The sequence below is a fragment of the Sitophilus oryzae genome, unplaced genomic scaffold, assembly GCF_002938485.1.
Source record: "Sitophilus oryzae breed Bouriz unplaced genomic scaffold, Soryzae_2.0 scaffold_1442_pilon_pilon, whole genome shotgun sequence".
NCBI classification, from domain to species: domain Eukaryota; kingdom Metazoa; phylum Arthropoda; class Insecta; order Coleoptera; family Curculionidae; genus Sitophilus; species Sitophilus oryzae.
The window spans coordinates 5,733,283-5,753,914 of record NW_022146107.1 but is presented as its reverse complement, the minus strand read 5'-3'; the positions used below and the strand labels follow the sequence as shown (position 1 = coordinate 5,753,914).

Sequence of the window (20,632 nt, the reverse complement as noted above, 5' to 3'; positions counted from 1 at the left end):
TAAACTGGCTAAATATTTTTGAATATTATTTTAATTTTTTTTTGTTCTTTGACATTGTAAACATTTATATATGTTTATTTTAACAATAAGACTGACAATATTATTTGTATAATGTTTTGTATTGTCTTTTGTTTGTTTGTGTACCTTGTTTTTTTTTACTTTGTTTGTTAGTTTACCTTTGTCCACAAATTGAAAAATTTTTTGACAATAAAGGCATTTTATTTATTTATTTATTTATTATTTACCTATCAAAATGGTCAGATCCAGTATCCAAACCCGGCAATATTCCGCTAAGAAAACCGCTCAGTGCTGGTCGCAATCTATCTCCTAAAGGTACAAAATGTGTTTCGTATATCATCAACAACGTTGGACGTATGTTCATGGCGGCATGACCCATTAAAGGAAAAAGACCTGAGAAATATTAAAATAAAGGGTTTTCAAAATATGAAAATCATCACTCTTCAGTTCAGTAGTACCCTAAGTGTAGGTTTACATGCATCCGTAATGCATCGTCAGTCGTTGATTTTAAGCAATTTTATTGGTTTATTTCAAGAATGACAGTTTATACTTAAATATAACGACGCATTACGGATGCATATAAACACACCTTTAGGCTCCGGTGTACATACTCGGTTAAGGATGAGTTCAGACTTAAACTAGGTTCAAAATTTTAATAGATTGTTCAATGACTTCTTATCGTAGAAATTAGTTCAATCATTCATTACCAAAATTATGTATTTGACGATTTATATTGGAGCCAGCCATGTTCGAAGCTTAAACTAGACTTCTAATCATCTTATAATCTTATACAAGAAAAATATACCTCAATAAAATTTCCGAGTTTAAGCTCTGTTTGTAGAACTGGGAATAAGTATGAGTTCATAAGCATCCGTCATGCGTCGCCCGTCGTAGATTTTATGCAATTTTATTGGTTTAATTTCAAAAATAACGGCTCATACTTAAATATGATTGGAGTGACGGAACTACAGACGACGCATTACGGATGCATATAAACTCACCTTAAGGCCAGGTTGTACAAACATAGCTTAAACTCGAGTTCAAGTAAACTCTGAACTAGGAAATTCTATTTAGGTATGTTTCTAGTAGTATAAGATGATTAAATGCCCAGTTTAAGCCTCCAAAAAAGGCTGGCTCAATTTTAATAGTGAAATACCTAATTTATGAACTAATTTCAACGATAAGAAGCCATTGTACAGCTTATTAAAATTTTAAACTAGGCTTAAATCTGAACTCACCCTGAACCGAGTGTGAACATGAACAATCGGGCTATAGTAGCCATATATCCCACTCGGATAGCAATACAAAGAGATAAGTTTAAATTTTTGAAGGTAGAAAATATACTGAGCAAATTACTAGTAAAATTTTTCTAGAACAGTGGCTTAGATTGTTTTTACATTTAAAGGACACTGTATATTTTACAGGGTATTTGAAATATACATTAAATTTACTCAGAGGTGGCTGATAAAATTTCGATGTATTATATTTGTGGTTCTGGGTATGGTAACCCCAACAAATTTTAGTGAAATAATTTAGAGCCTACCAGAAACCTTTTTTTTTGTTATTAAAAACAATTTTAAAATTTGCAACTAATTTTAATTTTTGCGTGAGCACCACGAAGGTGACATTTTTTAATTCAAAAATTAATTTTGTTTTTATTTTTTTATAATAATTGTAATATTTTATTGAAAATTTTTAAATATTATCAGAGCAGTTTTATATTCTTAAAACTGTTAGTTTTCATCATCTGCTGATGATGCTAACATGGGTAGCGAAACGCACGTCCAGTAAAAGTAAAGTGTTTTGGTGTATTGTGGTGAGTTAGCGTTTAATTTTGCTGTTGTAACGCGAAAAGTTCCAACCCCCAACTGTAATAATTATAGAGCTGTTCCAGTGTATCTTTTTTCTGTTTGCAGTTTACACATATTTCATTTAATACCTCGAATTCAACAATTGTAAAACCACACATTTAACATTTTAACAGTAACAAAAATAGGAATAAATAAAAATCTAACGATTTTTATGATAAATGACTGCAAGCTTTTATACTCGTTCGCAGTAATCTGGATAATAAATTACTCATTAACTCGTAGTATTAGTATAAATCAAAATGTGAACTAAAACGAGGTAATTCTTTTAACATTGTACAACAAAACATTGACCTTATTTCCTTTAGTATTTTATTAAAAGTTTTTTAAAAGAAGTATAATCCGCTAGATCAAGGTATTAAAAAAAACACATGCATAATATAAAAAATGCATAATGTAAAAATACATAGATATTATATCTATAATACAAATTTTTGAAATATGACCAATTTTAAAATAAATTACCTCTATAGAGTATATTTTAGTTTATATTTTCCAAATGTTCATACAGTCTTAGAGAAAATTAAAAAAAAACATGAAGATATAGTGTGTATTTTTGGTCCAAAAAATCAAAAGGCGTTTCTATGGCAATATAATTTCGATTTCATTCGATTACTTTGCTGTTGTTAAAGTATCACATTTTCCGATAACTATTATCACCCTTTCCGCAGCATTGAACTAAATAAATTTTGTGTCTCTAACATTTTAAAACAGCAAAAAAATATGACGTTAATTAAAATTCTACCAATAACAATCTATCAAAGAATGAAAAGGAAGTATATTACAATAGAAACTCATTTGATTTTTAGGACTTTATAGCAAAAATATTTTAGTTTTTTTTTGTATTTTCTCTAAAACGGTTATAGAAATTGGGAAAAGTATAAACGGAATTGACCATTTTAAAGCAAGCAAAAATTTATATGAAGAATGCATTTTTTGCAAAATGTCAATAATAAAAAAGTTTTTCCTCTTGTAAAGACCATCCAGGGACATCCTGTATGTAAACCAATGCGGACCAAGGTGGAATGGCTTCTAATATCTATAGTTTAACTAGCTGACCTGGCAAACGTTGTTTTGCCATATATAAATTATTCCTAGGATTAATCTCATCCCTCCTCCGTGCTGTTGACTGGGTCAGAAGTCAGAAGTGACACCGGTAGACACCTGGCTGGGATAACTAACTGATCAAGTGATTATGTGTATAAATAAATCAGTTATCAACCGGGGTTAAGAATTATTGAATTACTAATATATTAAAAAATAGGGGTCGATGGTAGAAGGGTGAAAATTTAGGGTTTTATGTGTTTTTTATTTTATTAAAAAAATAGTTTAACTAGAACAGCTTAAAACAAAAATATTTCGGTGATATCTCAGTAATCATGGTTTAAATACTTAGTTATAAAAATGTCAAAACTATTACAAAAATGGGTTGTATATGAAGAAAAATATTTGTTATATCGAAAATCTAATAACAGGTGTATTCCTTATCAAATCGGTTTCTATAAACATTCCTATTTTGATTGTTTTCATTATCTTTATTTACACTAACTAAACTATTAAATCTAATTAATAAAAAACTAGATAAAATTGATAATATTACAACATATAGATATAAAAGGCAAATCAACGATTTCGCAAGGTAGATTAATATCATTAATGTTCAAATTTTAAGGTTTTTACCCATGTTTGTTTTTTGTGAGCGATACTTCATTTTTCACTTATCTTGTTTTTTACATAGACCCTCAATATTTGTATTTTATCCAAGTATAGATTCCACATTGGAGACCATTTGGAGACCTTCCATTGCAGCCGCGAGGATCTATTGTGTCTCAGATATACAACATTAAATTTCACCCTCAATACCCAACCTTTTTAATATATTTAGTATGTCCAACGAGTCAGGGAAGATTTCGATGGACAACATCCAAAAGATGACAGGAAATACAATTTATCTATGAATTAAAATGACAGACAGAACCGTCACTGTCAGGGATCCTCTCTTTGGACACACAACATACTATATAAGCGTTGATTGAAAGAATTGGGAAGATACGCAACCTAATGGGCGAATTCGTGACAATAAGGCTGATTTGATTTCCCCTTACGTCCCAAGCCCTGTACGGTGGAGACACCAATCGTTCTGCGGTGAACGCATACAACACTTATTTTCTCTAATTCGGCCAGCGAAGGCATATCGAAGACGGTGTATGGATCTGAAAGCAACAGTGCCATATTACAAGGTGTAATACCTATCTGTAATGGGTTTGACGTAAATAAATTTGGATGAAAAATCAATGTTTATGTATTGAAAATTTATTCGTGATAATATTAATGTCGTATGATCGAAAAAAGTCATTTAGTTGGCTTGGAAATGACGAAATTATTGACATTTACCATAATATTTTACCTATGAAATAACACAGCGATATTTATTTCCAAGCCAACTCTGACGCCGTTCTTTGTTTAATCATATTATATTATATTAAATTGTTTAATTATAGGAAATCCGTATTATTAACGTACTGTACCCAAAATCCGTAAATCTACGGATTAATCAGTAGTTCTGGCAACACTGTCTCCGGCAACCCCTTCTCTGTCGACTGAAAGCAGAACTTACAGAAACTACGATACAGTATTCTTTATCCGCTGCGGTGTAAACGACTATCAGCGCACAGCGGCGCAGAGCTAAACTAAATCTCGGAATTCTCGGACAGGCTGACGGTAACGCCAGCTACATCTCGGACAAGTTTTATGCCACGAAATCGCCCATAAGGTTGCACGTCTTCTTATTTCTTCAATCAACAATATAATGTAGGTTGTTTATATAAGTTATATACCCCGCTGGCAAGCGAACCTTTAGGTCGACGTTTAAATGTACAGGAGTGAGTCGTTATGGCGAACTAGTCGGAGTAAGCAAAAATACGAAGTATTTATTACATAAGTACTTAATCTGACGCTAGATTCCATGCGCTTGGGAAAATACTCGCCTTCTGTCTCTATTCAGTACATCTTATTTTACTAAGCGTGTTGGCCGTACTCTTCGTACACATGAAAACCGGCACCCAAGACCAGAAATGCCGACCCTTAGTATAGTATCAGGGATGGTGATCCTTTATGAGATGTAGGTAAAATTTTGTTCATAATTTTTTAGGACCAGCATGTAGGTCACTAATGCCTAATGCCCCTTTGCACATTCTTTTAACTGAGTATTTTTAAAACTAAATATCATTAAAATTCAATTGGCTTAACTGGTAAAAATGAGCGCCATTTGACGATTTAAAATTATACACTTTATTTGATATTTTGTAAACACTTTTACAGTATTTCAAATAGTACAAACGGATTTGTCGTAATATGCGCAATTTTAGAATTGTAATGATCAAACTGAAGGTTATAGATAGCATTTAAATTGCTCGAAAAAATGCAACTAGAATATTAATTATATGCACACCAAATTAGAAAATCTAAACTAGCTAGCTACATAAAAGCGTAAACAAACAAATGGTTGTCGAGCAATCGTGGCTCAGTTAAAAATCTTGCGTGGGTCAGTGTCTGGCTAGCAGAATGAGTAATATTACTTAATCTGTGGTCTGACCCAAGGGTCATAGGCATTAAATAGGCATGTCAAAGGTTCGCCATCACGTTCGTTATACATAGTTCGTTATATACCGATCGGGTCATTGTAAAATCGTTGTCTGGATTTTAACTTGTGACAATTACTGGCCTCCATTCACGCAGTTGTGCAGCTCTGAACTGTTCCGCGCCATATGGAGGCACCAGGCTATCGCGCACAGCTCCTTTCAAAACCGTTCTCAAGTAGCCCAGGGCCTAAAGCTCTGGAACTTAAAATTCGGGAATGGAGGACAGCAAATGATGTAGACAGAAGCTTCTAAGTCCCACTAGTCAACTCGCATGCCCAATGTTGCCGTTTGCTGTCGCCTTATTTTATGAACGGCGGAAAGTAACGCCTAGCTATAGCCAATTTTGCAAGAGCAGCTCTGAATCCATTGGTAAGGCCGTCGCTTCGGGAACGAGAGGTCCTAGGATCGTGTCCCAACCCAAACCAAATTTTTTTTATTTTTTTACAGCTGTTTTAATTTTTGTATTTATTTACAGTTATGTTTTTTGGTATCAGTTTTTGAATGTTTATTGTGAAGCTGCAGTTATACGTATATTTTCAGTTTTCAGTTTTGCTATATGAACATACCATTTTAAATTAGATTGTATTTTGTATCGTAATTTGTGTCAGCGTCAATCACTATTGTCTTGCATCTAGGGCTGGAACTTTTTTTTGCCCAAGTAACTCATTTTACTACAGCTGTAATAAATTATATTTAGCTTAGATATGAAGGGTTCAAGGGAAAAACCTGATAAGCGCCATTTTACTAATTTTACGGGAGAGCACTGGACGGCTGGTGGTTATTAGATTCTTTCCGCGTATTGTATATTTTTACTAGACATATACAAGGTCGGACTGAAAATAGTTCATTATTTATTCTTAAATACGCAGAAAAAAAATTGTAATACACCCCACAATTGTAGAAAACACTGCTGCATTTTGCATCTAAAATGGTAGTAGGCATCACGTTGTAGCTTTTATTTATATTACTAGATCTTCAAAATAGTTAAATATGTTTGATTTTATACGAAAATAGCGAACAAGTGTGGTGGTAATTCTCATAATTTGTGCGACAATTGTCAGAGAATATTTAGATTGTACTCGTTAAAATTTAAATGAAAATCATTATTACAAATTGTAGCAGTACTAGTCTGCAACCTAACCTAACTCTGGACATATATCATACGATTTATCAACTTACTGCCCGGCCAGTTTATACATTTTGTAGGGCTATTGTAATATTGTAAAATCCTAAAATTAAGAAATTGGCGCTTATCAAGTTTTTCCCCTGGACCCTTCATATATTATCTTCATTTCAGTAGTAGAATGAAAGTTTCTAAAATAGTTTATTTATTTAAGTCTAAGATAATAATATACTTATACCAATCCGACAAGAGAAAGTTTACCATGTCTAGAAGTAAATCGTTATGGCGATCTTGTAAGTCGAAGAAAGAAAAATGCAAAGTTTATTACCTATCCCCATTCATCCCTGCCGACACACGTAAAAACCGGCAACCCTGTATGCCGCTCTTGATTTTGTCTCTCTATCTGTCAACCAGCCATTTATATTTATCTCTGTCGCATGCATAAAATACAGACCACGGAGATAAAGTGTCCAGGGCCGTATATTATATGTATATCTGAAGCATACCAGACTTATACGAGTATGTCTCCACGGTTCGATAAATCCAGCATAGTTTTTTCTCACTTTCTTTCACGTATAAACAAAATTAATGACTGTCCATCGAGTCAGGAAAGATTTCATTGTGAATTAAAATGACATACACAATTGTAACTGTCATTTATCCTCTCCTTTTACACAGTTGGCTAAAGTATGTCCAGTAGGAGAATGGACAATTTTGATAGACAACATCCAAAAATTAATAAGAAAATGGAAAAAAAGGATCTCGCAAGAATATAGCCAAGTTCAAGAATGAAACATATATAACGTAATTTACATGTGTTTTCTAACATATAAATCACTACATGTTACCTACTAATGACTAGTGTTCATGATCACACTGTATATTAATAAATATTTTTAGACTGTACCCCATTTCCATGAACGTAAATATCCGCAAACAGTTTCCTCACAAATTTTAACGTAACGATGTGCATTACTGTACTATATTTTCATGTTACTAGTTAATGCGTTGGAATTAACGCTCTTTATGAAACCCCAATAAAGTGCTAATTCTGTTCATAATACATATACAAATAATTAACAATAAAATACTGTCTACTACCGTAATAGTACTGCTAGTAAATTACTATTTTAGCCAAGCTTTATTTTGTGCTGGAAAACTCAAAAAAAGGACATTTTCAGGCAAAAAATGTTATATTTTTTTAGAAAAATAAAAGCTTATTCGTAGATTTTAAAGCAATCAAAATTGATATTTTGTTTTAATAAAAATAAGACCGTATAGAAAAATTAATAACGACAAATAAAACTATTCTGGCCAGGCCTCTGGTTTATAAAAAAAACCTTTAAAAAATCTGATTAAGTACATACGTCGGCGTCGTAAGAGATTAAAGTATGCCCATAGTATGCCCAAAGGGACAATACACGACAGTGAGAGTTTTGTCTGTCATCTTAATACACAGGGAAATTAATGCTGTATTTGAGTGTATTTCATTGTAACAGCAGGTTAACCAAGTTGGTAAATTACAGTAAGGATCGGTTTAAGGCTTGATTAAGGTTTGCAGAGCTTCAGCATTTGCCATAAAATAGCGAGCAATTTGTTACAAAACAATATAAATTATATATCACTGTAATCAGAAAACTTCAATCTATGCCCATATTGTAACGGAATTTTAAATTAAGTCTTTATTTTCGAGAAAATTTTTGTCCAAACATAAGGAATATTTTATTGATGTTTGACCAATAATCATCAAAATCTTAAAAATAAAGAATTTGTCTAAAAATGTGCTAAAATACGGATATAGTATAATCCTTTATCTTTAATTTCCTTCTTCATTTGTGTAAAAATACCTAGCTAGTTTTACATAGAACGGTAAATGGCGAACGCTTATTTTGCTACTTTTTCGGACAAGTGAAATGGACTCTAATCATCTTATTTAAAGATTTCAGAATTGTTTTTTCAGAACATTCAAAAAAACAGTTTGTAAATGGGTTGAAACTCTTTCAGACACAGAGTGAATGACATATAATTGGCAAACAAACCAGTCTTTTGTATTGACTAATTTAGTGACAATAATAACAGGTATTTTTCGGGATGATTATAAACTAGTTTTTAATCATCTGCTGACGATGCTAACATGGTTAGCGAAACGCGCGTTCAGTGTAAAAGTAAAAGTGTTTTGGTGTATTGTGGTGATTTAGTGTTTTATTTTGCTATATATATATATATATATATATATATATATATATATATATATATATATATATATATATATATATATATATATATATATATATATATATATATATATATATATATATATATATATATATATATATATATATATATGTATACTTATCTGGAACAGTACAAGTGGCGAAATACCTATTGGACTTTTTGAAGAGATGAATCCGCCACAGGGTATAGATATTTTTACTAAACGCTTCAAATTGTAAGCTACTGCCGGACCAGCTGCAAATGGCGCCTTTGTGCCTCGTTTGCTTCTCCTTTTCTTTCTCTTTTTCAGGATCGCTAGTACATCGTTGCTGATTCCTCCCGTATTGATGAAGCTTTTTGAAGGTCAGAAACACGAAGTGTCTTCCTAACTCGGTAGACATGTATTTTGACTAATCTTTCTGTGTTTTGCCCAAAGAAAAATCTTATGGGGAACAAGTTATATCCATATATATATATATATATATATATATATCCTATATATATATACAATATATATATATATATATATATATATATATATATATATATATATGTTATCGTTAAAATCATGATTGATAGAGATCATCACATCATCCTGTATAGAGAGACAATCAAAAAAAAATGTCAACTTCTGATAAAGTAGGCCGAAAATAGGAAGAATAGAAAATAAAGTAGGCCGAATTTTCTATTACATTTCCATGTAATAGAAAAGGCGAAAAGCACAACAGTTTGAAAATATTTAATCGATAAAAATGTTAACATGTATCTCTAATTTATTATTACAGTTAATTCTAATAATTATACTACATCAGTGCGACTGAATCCATACAAATAATGTAATACAGCAAATAGTTTGTCATGAACTCAACCAATTTTTTTTTCAACAAAATTATTGATTTATATACTTATCCTTTTATAGCTACCATTACCGTCCATTACTGTTACCTTAAATACGCAATATATCTTTTTACTAGAGAAAAGAAATCTCTATAGATATACCGGGTGCGTCTCAAAAGTGGCTCACACCTATAACTTTTTTATTTTTTCAGATAAAAAAACGAGATTTGGTATGTTAGTATATGACATGAATTAGGATTGATTGGTGTATTCAATTGTTTTTGGCCACTTCCTCTTTCACCGGAAATGACTACAACTTTCGATTTTTAAATGGCACCCTCGGTATTTTTTTACTTTATTCGATAGAAAATAACATTCTGAATAGAATGACATATATATGTCAACTTTTGACATTCTCGGTTAATAAAAGATTGTATTTTAAAATTCAATCTAGAGTACCATGGCTATGTAAAAAACACTAATTCTTCATCAAGGAGCCTTGGAAAAAAAGATTTGATCGTCTAATGTTTTTAGTGGCTTCTCCTGGCCAGTTAGAAAATTCTCAAATCGTATTTTTAATCATAACTCAATTTTTTCAAATGAAACGAGGGTGGCTCATTAGCATATTTGGAAAAAGCATTTTTTTACGAATAATTTGATACTACACACTTGGTATTTCAAGTCAAATTTTCGTTACGAACTGCAAGTTATAATTTCAAATAAACCATATGCGAAAATGTCAAAAGTTGACATATGATGTGTCATTCTATTCAGAATGACATTTTCTATCGAATAAAGTAAAAAAATACCGGGGGTGCCATTTAAAAATCAAAAGTTGTAGTCATTTCCGGTGAAACCGGAAGTGACCGAAAACAATTGAATACGTTTATCAATCCTAATTTATGTCATATACTAACAAACAAAATTTCGTTTTTTTTTACTAAAAAATAAGAAAGTTATAGGGGTGGGCCATTTTTGAGACGCACCCGGTATAATCATATAAGACTTTAACTAAAAAAAAAGTTGGGGATATATGCATAACTGCCGTTTAATTCTTTAGGTTATTTCAAATATTTCTTTCCGTAGTATTTTTAATTTTAATATCAAAAAGTTACATTTTCCCAGATATACTTTCTTCAGACATCTATTTTAAGGATAAGCGATAAAAATTTCATAATGAATCACGCAGTTTAATATTGTTACCACAATGAATATACACACTGAATTCTTATTAGAACATTTAATGAATAATACCACATACCTAAGTGTAATTTTTTTTAAAATAGTTTAAACGATATGTAAATAACAAGTAAAAAACTACAATTATAGAGTGCAAAATAATAATTTTTCAGTATAAAAGCTTTTCATTGAAAGAATTATCAAATTTTGGTATAAAAAAAACACGGTATAAAATCTGGAAATGATATTCCGATCTGGTTCCGAAAGATTCCGAAACTGCGTTGTCTGTATTTTAGTGCATGCGACAGAGACAAATATAAATGACCGGTTGACTAACAGAGAAACAAAATAAAAAGCGGCATAGGGTGCTGTCGGTTTTTACATGTGTAGGAAAATATGTGCAGAAAAAAATAAACTCTTTTAAAAACCTTCATGTATACTACTGAAATGAAGATAATATATTTAAGCTAAATATAATCTATTACAGAGCTGTAGTAAAATGAGTAACTAATTGTGAAAAATAAAGCTCCAATCCCAGATGCAACATTTTTCGTAAACGCCTACTTAAGCGGTTTGAAGTTTCGATGCAAAATCCGGCAATACCGCATAGAAGAAATATATCAACCCAACTTTTATATCTTTTATTACATCATATATTACATTTGATTTTACATTAAGCTGTCTACATCACTGTCTTACACGTTAAAATCCAAAATCATCGACAGTCTCGATGACAGATCGGTATACCCATTCGAAAAACCATAAAGCAGCGTGACAGCAAAGAAATCATCAAATCATGTAAAACCTTACAATCCCTACATTTAAATTGTTTTACTTTCTCCAATAGTTAAAGCCCCATACTCACTATGCGCTGATTAGTCGATTTGATGCGTCCATGCACGCATAATGAGTATGATATGATTCGTCGACGCGATGCATTGATGCGGTTCTTCGATGCGATTCGTTAGTTCTTTTGGAAATTCGTCTTTGTGTTTGTGATATTTCTTTTGATGGTTCACCCAAAAACCGACATTCCGCCGAACAGCCGCACAACCCATCGACCCATGGGCGCATCAAATCGACGCATTGACGAACCGTATCAGCGCATAGTGAGTATGGTGGGCTTAAGCATGGACGTATCGCACTAAATAAAGCGCTGTAAATACTATATGAATGCCAACAATTTTTTGAGACGAAATAAAAAAATTCTTTTTATAATTTAACGCTTCATTAAATTACTTTTTAGATAAAAATATAGGTTTTTTAATTTCCTACGTATTATCTCTCTATAGACACCTATAATAATATTTATCAATAAATGCATAAAATGCAACTGATTATTTCTGAATACAGAATTATATACAATTATCTACTTAATTATTATCTAATATCTATTTAAATTAATATCAAAAAGTAATTCAATTATCGGAAATTATCCAATTTCGAGAAATACCAAAATTCTAAAAAAAATGTATAGTATTTAGAAACAAACAACGTTCTATATACTGATCTTTAATATTATGATTAAAATATGAGATTAAAATAAGCCGTTTTCATTTAAAAATCGATTTACTATATTTAGTTTGTTTATATTTGCAAATGCCTAGTCCTGAAAAGCGTGAATTGCATTAAAAAATTCTTCAAGGCTGAACCTCGAGCTGAACAATATTTAATTATTTTCGGCGGTCCAAATGTTTTTAACCGAAAATTGAAAGTATCTACTTAAATTATATCCTAGTTTTTATAATTAATTTTCGCCTGGCTATGGATGCCGATTTTCGTGTGTACGAAGAGTACAGTCAATAAGATGTACAGAACAAAGAGGCATAACCCGCCGGATTAATGATTATGTAATAAACATATATTTTATCTCTCTCCGCCACAGCGATTCTCCCCCATTCCTAGACATGTAAATACCAACTGAAGACTCTGTGTTGCCAACAGAGTGTATCAAATACAATATCAAACATATCAAATGTTTTTTTAATTATAATTTTATTTTGATAACAATATGCATTAACACAGTATTAATGCATTAGACAGTATTAATGGCTAACGCTTTTGTGTACAAATAAGCCTAATGTTACGCTTTGTATGATCGAATAAAAACAGCGTCAGCGATGGCTATGAAATGACGATAGATGACATTTCCCATGTAATTTTATATGTAAAATGACAGCGATCTTCATTTCATAGCCATCGCTGGCGCCGTTCTTATTCAATCATATAGTATTATACATAATTAGTTATGATAGTGGTAAACCTAAATACATTTGTAATTTGTAATATTTAATAACAGATTATAATCTTAGATTTTTAAAAGTCGCTTATTAAAGATGCTGCAATTTGTAATATTATATCCATATTATTTTTAGTAAATTCAAGTACTTATATTTTTTCAGTGAGGCAAAACGAAAGTTTTGCCCTAAAACTGAATGATTCCGTAAGTCCTCTACTTAGATCTTAGGCCCGCCGCAAATTGAACCCAGCCCACGCACAGCACACGCCCAACCCATGCGTGGGGAATTTTGTAAAACACAGGAAAGAAGGGAGTACCGCAAATTAAACACGCTCCACGCCTAGCACAGCCTTTTCGTGGATCTAGTTGCGTTCAGACACAGTTTTCGTGGGTCGTGGGTTCCTTCCCCTTCTACTTTTGCGACTTTTGCGACAAACCGCTAGTTTTTCTTCACCTCCAATAGGTTTTCGGGCGTTGCATTCCTTACCGGTAATGTCTGTTTTTATTAGTTGATATACTTCAAAAAACTGTCTCCTGTTTAATCGAAAAGACTCTTTAAATAGACTGTCTGGAACTTCGCTAGACAATCTAAACTCTCCTTTGCTTGCTGTTTTCGCAAATATGCGTTTTTTACATTTTTTTCTCTATTTATTAAGCAAATGAAGTAAAATAAGTCCTTCTTTGTTCTCGGATCCTGATTCTAAATCAAGAAGTTGCTCGTATTCACTCATGATCGAAACTAAAAACTTGGGCCTGGGCTGTGTTCAATATGCGGTGCTAAGGAAAACGTGTGCGTGGAATCAAGAATGGGTTGGGCGTATGCTGTGCGTGGGCTGGGTTCAATTTGCGGCGGGCCTTAGGAAAGGTTTTAATTGACATGTTTTGATTGAACATGCAAACTGGCAGATAAACCGTTATGTGTAGACAAGGCAACCACAAACCACATTGCTAAGTACAAAAGTAGAAAGCCACAAAACTGTCTAAATTAATATACTCTGTGATCGGTTCACGAAGCCCCCATATTATAATTTGAACTTTCCACATTAACCTTTTGAGCAGAAAAATCCCTATATCTAACGCATATTTTTCAGTTTTGCTGTAAATAAATAGTTTGTCTCACATTATTGGTTTATACCTTATTTATTGAGTGAACAAACAGAAGATAGTTGTTTAAAAAATGAACGTTGACGAGTAAATAATGTGAATTCCGAGTATTTACACTTCCTTATTTTTATCATGTAAACAAGAAGAGAAAATGTAAGCAAACATATTTATATGTCTACAGAACATTAATATCGTTATATCAAGTCGAATTTTTGAAAACGATTAATAGATAAAAACAATAAAAAGACAACAATAACTTCTAAAGATTTGTGTTTAGTTTTTAAAATGATCTCTCGCATCTTAAGCTTAGAGCTGTAAAAATATTTTGTTTATATTCTTAATTATTGAAGTAATGAATTATTATAATTATCAATATTGCATAAAAATAAAAATAGAATTAAAAAAAATTGTGTGTGCACTATTTGCGCATATTTGAAGTGAAACTTCTTACTAACAGCTATTATATTAAAGCATTTGAAGGACATGTTTGAAAAAGTGTAGCCTGAAAAGTAATAATTTAAAAATTAATAAATAATTTCATTCACTTTCATAAAATTTGTATTATTTTTTTGAATTTTGTATTAAAACGACCGTATGTCCGTCTGACGACTCCATTCGGGTACCTCTATCCACGTGCCGAGTTTGGTTCCAAGCGACTCGTAATTAAGAAAAACCCTGATGATTTCGTCCATTTAGAGGCATCGGTTTGAAACGTCGAGGGCGTCATCCTGTAGCCCGTCCCCAGTTATGCCGAAATCGACCCACATATTTCTTTAACATCAACTAACTTAATAACTTTCTTAACCTAACTGTAGTGTATAGGCCGCTTTAGATTTGTAGTAATGTAAACCTGATGACTAATAAATGATAAGATACACTACACTAACGAAACGTCGTATCCAACTTTGCAGGGTGGGACCATGTGCACCGGCGCTCACATAGCCTACTCCCCAAATTTGGTCGAGATCGGACGACATCATCTTTTGATGTTTCTTACGTCAAAGTCAAAAAATATCACAATGATACGTGTCGTAGAAGGTCATGTTGACCTTAGTCCAATCTATCGACATACCAAATTTCATTTAAAGCGATTTTTTCGCCATGATGGGGTTTCATAGTGCACGAAACGTCGTCAAAACATCATGAAAAGATGGTTTTTTTCGAGCCCCATCTACATTCCGAGTTTCACCCCCTAGACATTAGATTCCTAGAGGTGGCTATCGGCCTGATCCACCGCGATCTACTGTGGTCAGCCCCCTAGATCACATAGGGGCGAGTTAAAAAGCTCTAAAGACCCATCTCAACTTCCTCATTGGCTTACCACTTTTCGTGACGCGTGTCGTGACGCTACCTCGTGTATCACGGCCTTGAATTTTTACTCCCAGCACGCGTAAAGAAGTTTCACTTCAAAGATACATAAATAATTTTTAAAAATCACCAAAATGAGTTAAAAAATGCGATTTTTATCTTAATACTCGTTCTATTGAAATTTCTGGTTCTTGGATTTTCATTAAACCTGTTTTATATACTACTACTTTTGCGCATATTTATAAGTTTATAAATAATAAAAAAATTAACTATAAACATAACTATTTATATTATCATAATTAGCTTAATATTTACTGTCGCTTCCATCATTAAACTAAACTACTAAAGATTTTTTGAATGTTAACTTGTAGAAATTCTACTATAAAAACCCATACACAATTTGATATTCATAAATAGCGACAAAATAAGTTAACGAACCTTCTTTAGAATAGTATAAAAATATTCTTTTTGATAACCCTTGTTACGGATAATTGGAGATAAGTTTCCATCGTCGATAATACGCACGTAAATAAATAATGCAATAAATATGTCAACTATAAACAATTGGGAGAGCAAATTTATTCACTTCATACTGAATAGTTCTGGTAATAAAACCAAATTTTCCTTTAATGGCAAGCTGTAGGAAGGCGACTACGTAGTATTCATTATTAATAAAGCAAACAATTTATACCTCTATGTTAAACTGTTAAACATATTAACCTTAATGAAAGCAAAAGGCATATGTATATTATCATCTAGGAGAAAAACACAATTTTTGCACTATAAAAATAAATTATGTAAAAAAAATAGAAAACCATTGACTATTCCTATTGTATACAATATCAAAAATAAAGTAATATTTTGCTTATAAATAATTATCTTGCAGGATTAGTGAAGAACTGACAAACAATAAAGTTAATTTATACCCACTCACATTTTATCAATAGAGTATTTATTCCTATTTCTGTTCAATTAAAGCATTTTAACCAAATTAAATATAAATTATGTAATAGTAATTAAATACATTTTCAGTAGTTTTAAAGGAGATAATTACAACTTGTTAAATATAACTTCAGATTATAAACAACAATCTGAAAAACATGAAGGAATGAATAATCATCTTCAATTAGTTTGAAAAAACACAGTTTATGTTAAAAGTGGAACACAACACATGTTTATGGTAATATTTTAAACCAGAAATTTGAATTGCAAAGAGTGAAAATATATAAAAAAAATAGATAAAAAATTAGATACTTTTGAATTATTTCTTTAATTAAAAAATATATTCTAGGATAATTCGGTCTCTTATTGTATCAAATCTGAATAAAATCTATTATTTAATAAATATTAATTAGTAAATTCTTTATTTACCTGAACTATATATAAACAATTCGCATGCCAGCCTATTTGTCCCCATACACTTGAATATAATATCATATGTTTCCAGGGCTTTCAAATGAACTCCTGATGGTAAGGCAGGATGCATGCATTGTGCCAGCCTTTTACTAATTTTAATTCGTCTAGGAATTACTGGAAATTTTGTATAATTTGATAAAACCTAAAATAATAAAATAGTTTCAAACTCTATTTGTTTAAAAAAATGCAGTAGACTTACTCTATTTAATTTTCCTAATGCTGATATTAGATCAGCCCATTCTGCTGTGTACTCAAAGTTCTTTAAGGCTCTATCAATTGCACTTACATATATTCGATATTTGGAGTCTTTCATCAATTCATATTCTTCCATTGTAATTGTAGTCATATTGCCTAATTTGCTATGCTTATATTATCATCTGTCTTACGACTATAAATTCTTTGTTTACCAAATTATTTTATACACTACACTACGAACTGAACATTTAACACTAGTTATTTTTAGAATTTAAAGTTCAAACCATAAAAATAAACGCATAGTTTACTGATATAATCAACATACACTAAAATCACTCACTATTAGTTTCAATAATTTATTATGATTTATTATCCATTAGGTACATATTTTTGTACACAAAACTTTACACATAAAACAACTGTTAAAAAATATTATTCACAATTCTTTCTTACTGATGTATACAGCGTTTAAAATTATTTCACACATACATAGTGCAATATTTACACTACGAAGATAATGCGAGATCTGCTTAAATAAACCAGTACAATTGAATAATTTCTAAAAACCATTTTATCAACATTCTGAATTTATCCCAATTCAGTCGTTTCACTTTTTATTACTATTTACTAGAGGTGGGTTGTGAAATCGCAGTCCGCTACTTTGTCACAGCTCCACCAACGTCGCAGTATGTGACTGCTCCAGTTCCAAGAAAATCGCAGTGACATTTCGGAGCAGTTTACAAGTTTAGGACATCTGCGCTCGTGAGTAGCAATAGGAGCAATAGCAGGCAATAGTGTAAATTCTGAAAATGCTCCTAGCCCCGTCGCCCGGTCAGACTGTTCCAGTCACAGTCGTCGCAGGTCGCAGTCGACTGGAGCATAGTATATTGAGTATATTCTGTGTACTGGAGCTGTTGGGAGTTTGGGAACGGGAAACGTAGCAGCGTTCGCTTTTTCTTTCATGAATCTAAATAAGATATTTATGTATTATATATTAATCACAAACAGATGTTTTTGACAAAGGTAATTTTTAACTTGTTAGTATGTTTATTTGTTAGTTAATTTTGTATCTGTGTTTTGTTGTATATCCTAAATCTTTTATTTGATCTTATACATTCATATAAGTTTTATTATTTATATCTATTTTTAAGGTCTGATGATGGCTAAATAGCCGAAACCGGTCACTAATAAAGATTTTTTTGACAGTTTCGACTTTGAATTGAATATAACATTAAGTTTTTACCATGGGCCACCACTCTGTGAAAATGAACAGACTCTTTAAGATATTTATAGCAAAGTGCTTGGTACTTAGAAACACTCAAATTCTTCTGAATAGACTAAAAAAATATAGCAACATCTATCAAACTAAGACATCAGTATAGTACCGTACAGCCGCGATTTTAAGAGCTCTAGGGGCCCGTAGTTCGGAAAAGTTCGAATCTTGTTCGCAAGGGCCCGGGAGGCTTGGGGCCCGTCGGTGACTTACCCCGATTGCACAGACGTTAAAATCGCCACTACTGATCGAAATAAAAAACGGCGTCCAGTTGGCTTGGAAATGACAATCGATAACATTCCCCATAAATTTTACATATAAAATGCCAGCAATCTTCATTTCATAGCTATCGCTGACGCCGTTTTTTTCGATCATACGATATAAATAAATAAAAACTAGACGATGATGTTGCCTATCATAATCACACCTATAGTCCTGTACTTTTTTAGTAAATGCAACGAACGGTGCCGAACACCGAGTGCGATTTTTCGGAGCAATTAACCTATAAAACTACATTTTTAATTTATAGGTTAATTGCTCCGAAAAATCGCTGCTACTTGTCACAGTGCTTTTATTGGAGCAGTCGCAGAGCGTAGCAGCTCCACAAAAATCGCAGACTGGCCCACCTCTACTATTTACTACATAACTGTCACTGTCACTACTTTCTGCTTTCTAGTCTTTCTACACATATTCTATGCAGTGCCTTCTATTAAAAGATCAGCCTACGGGCGAGATTTATGACGTCACGCTAGTTAGATATAACGGATTAATAAATATGTTGTAGAATACATGGAAAACATAATTATTCCTCAGATTTTTGGTTTGTATTTTAAAAATGATATAGTTTAAATGAAATATACATAATATACAGTTAATAACTACAACATATATACCTATTTATAGTAATAAATACTTTGGCAAATAAACTATGAACCATACAAATGCAGCAAATGTTTTACAATGTACAAATAATGTATAGGTACATAAGATAATGGGTAAAATGTAAATATATTTTAAATTTTGGGGTTTGAAAATCGATCTAATTTAACAAAAAAACATTTAATATCTACTAATAGTGATGTATTATTTGCATTCACAAAATTTATATGTATATTTTGCAAGTATCAATGTTCGAAAAATTATATTTACAAATAATACAATATTATCTAAAAAAGGCGTCAGCGATGGCTATGAACTGAAGATCGCTGGCATTTTATATGTTAAATTATTCTAAAATTTTTGATTTTCTTGGGATTTTTAGGTTCGGGAAAAACGCTGATTAAGTTTTTTCATTTGGGTTTTCATTATTTTTTTATTTGGTTTAAAAAAAACGTTTCGGGCTAACTATAGCCTTCACAGTGTTGTGTCATATGAGAAAAATAGTGTCGAATATAATCCAAAAATTACATATACAATATAATTCACACCTCATAATGTTTACTGCAATTAATAAACTAATATAAACTTATCAAAAGATGACCACATATTTTTTAAAATTATTATTCTTAACACTAAAATTATCTACATTGACTATGGAGTACGCAGTAAACATTATGTGCGTGGTGTGAATATTTTATATGCAATTTTTTGGATTATATTTTTTTCATATGACACAACACTGATGGAGGCTATAATGTTAGCCGAACCGTTTTTTTTTAAATCAAATAAAAATAATGAAAAACCAAATGAAAAATCAATCAGCGTTTTTCCCGAACCTAAATTCCAAGAAAATCAAAAAATTTAGAATATTTAGAATCAAGGTTCAAAAGAATATCAAATTTTCCAAGATTGTAAAATTCTAGTTAATTATTTTATGTGTCAGTTATTTAGGGAATGTCATCAATGTTCATTTCCAAGCCAACTAGACGCCGATTTTTTTCGATGATACGGTATAATTCTTACGTAAAATGTAAATAACATTAGACCAATTAAAACAAAGAAATATGAATTTCTTAGTATTTTTAGTAACACCTTTATACTTAAAACTTAATTTTGTATTATGCAAATATACCAATTTTATTGTTATTTTATTCACATTGTATTCAGCCATCACTTAAAATATTTGATATTTATTTGGTATTATAAATAATCAACACTATTCATTAAAAATTACTGAACAAATATATGTTATGCTTGACATACATTATATATTATCAAACAAAAACACATTCTTCTTTTAAACTGTATCAGTCTTGTCTTTAGAAAAATCTTTTTTAA

The 20,632-nt window shown here is 31.5% G+C and overlaps 1 protein-coding gene across 3 annotated transcripts in view; it reads right to left on the bottom strand.

Moving 5' to 3' along the window:
- LOC115877120 (protein dopey-1 homolog) overlaps positions 1-19,041 on the bottom strand; it is a 51,169-nt gene extending 32,128 nt beyond the window's left edge. For 2 of the 3 annotated variants that reach the window (XM_030893231.1, XM_030893233.1), the window contains exons 1-3: positions 17,147-17,293; positions 16,903-17,089; positions 246-411 (exon numbers count right to left, since the gene is read on the bottom strand). In XM_030893231.1, the coding sequence (XP_030749091.1) occupies positions 246-411; positions 16,903-17,089; positions 17,147-17,293 (500 nt within the window). Of the gene's footprint in view, positions 1-245; positions 412-16,902; positions 17,090-17,146; positions 18,110-18,628 lie in introns of those variants that run through there. The other variant, XM_030893232.1, reaches the window with a different exon arrangement.
- Positions 19,042-20,632: the final 1,591 nt, after the last annotated feature.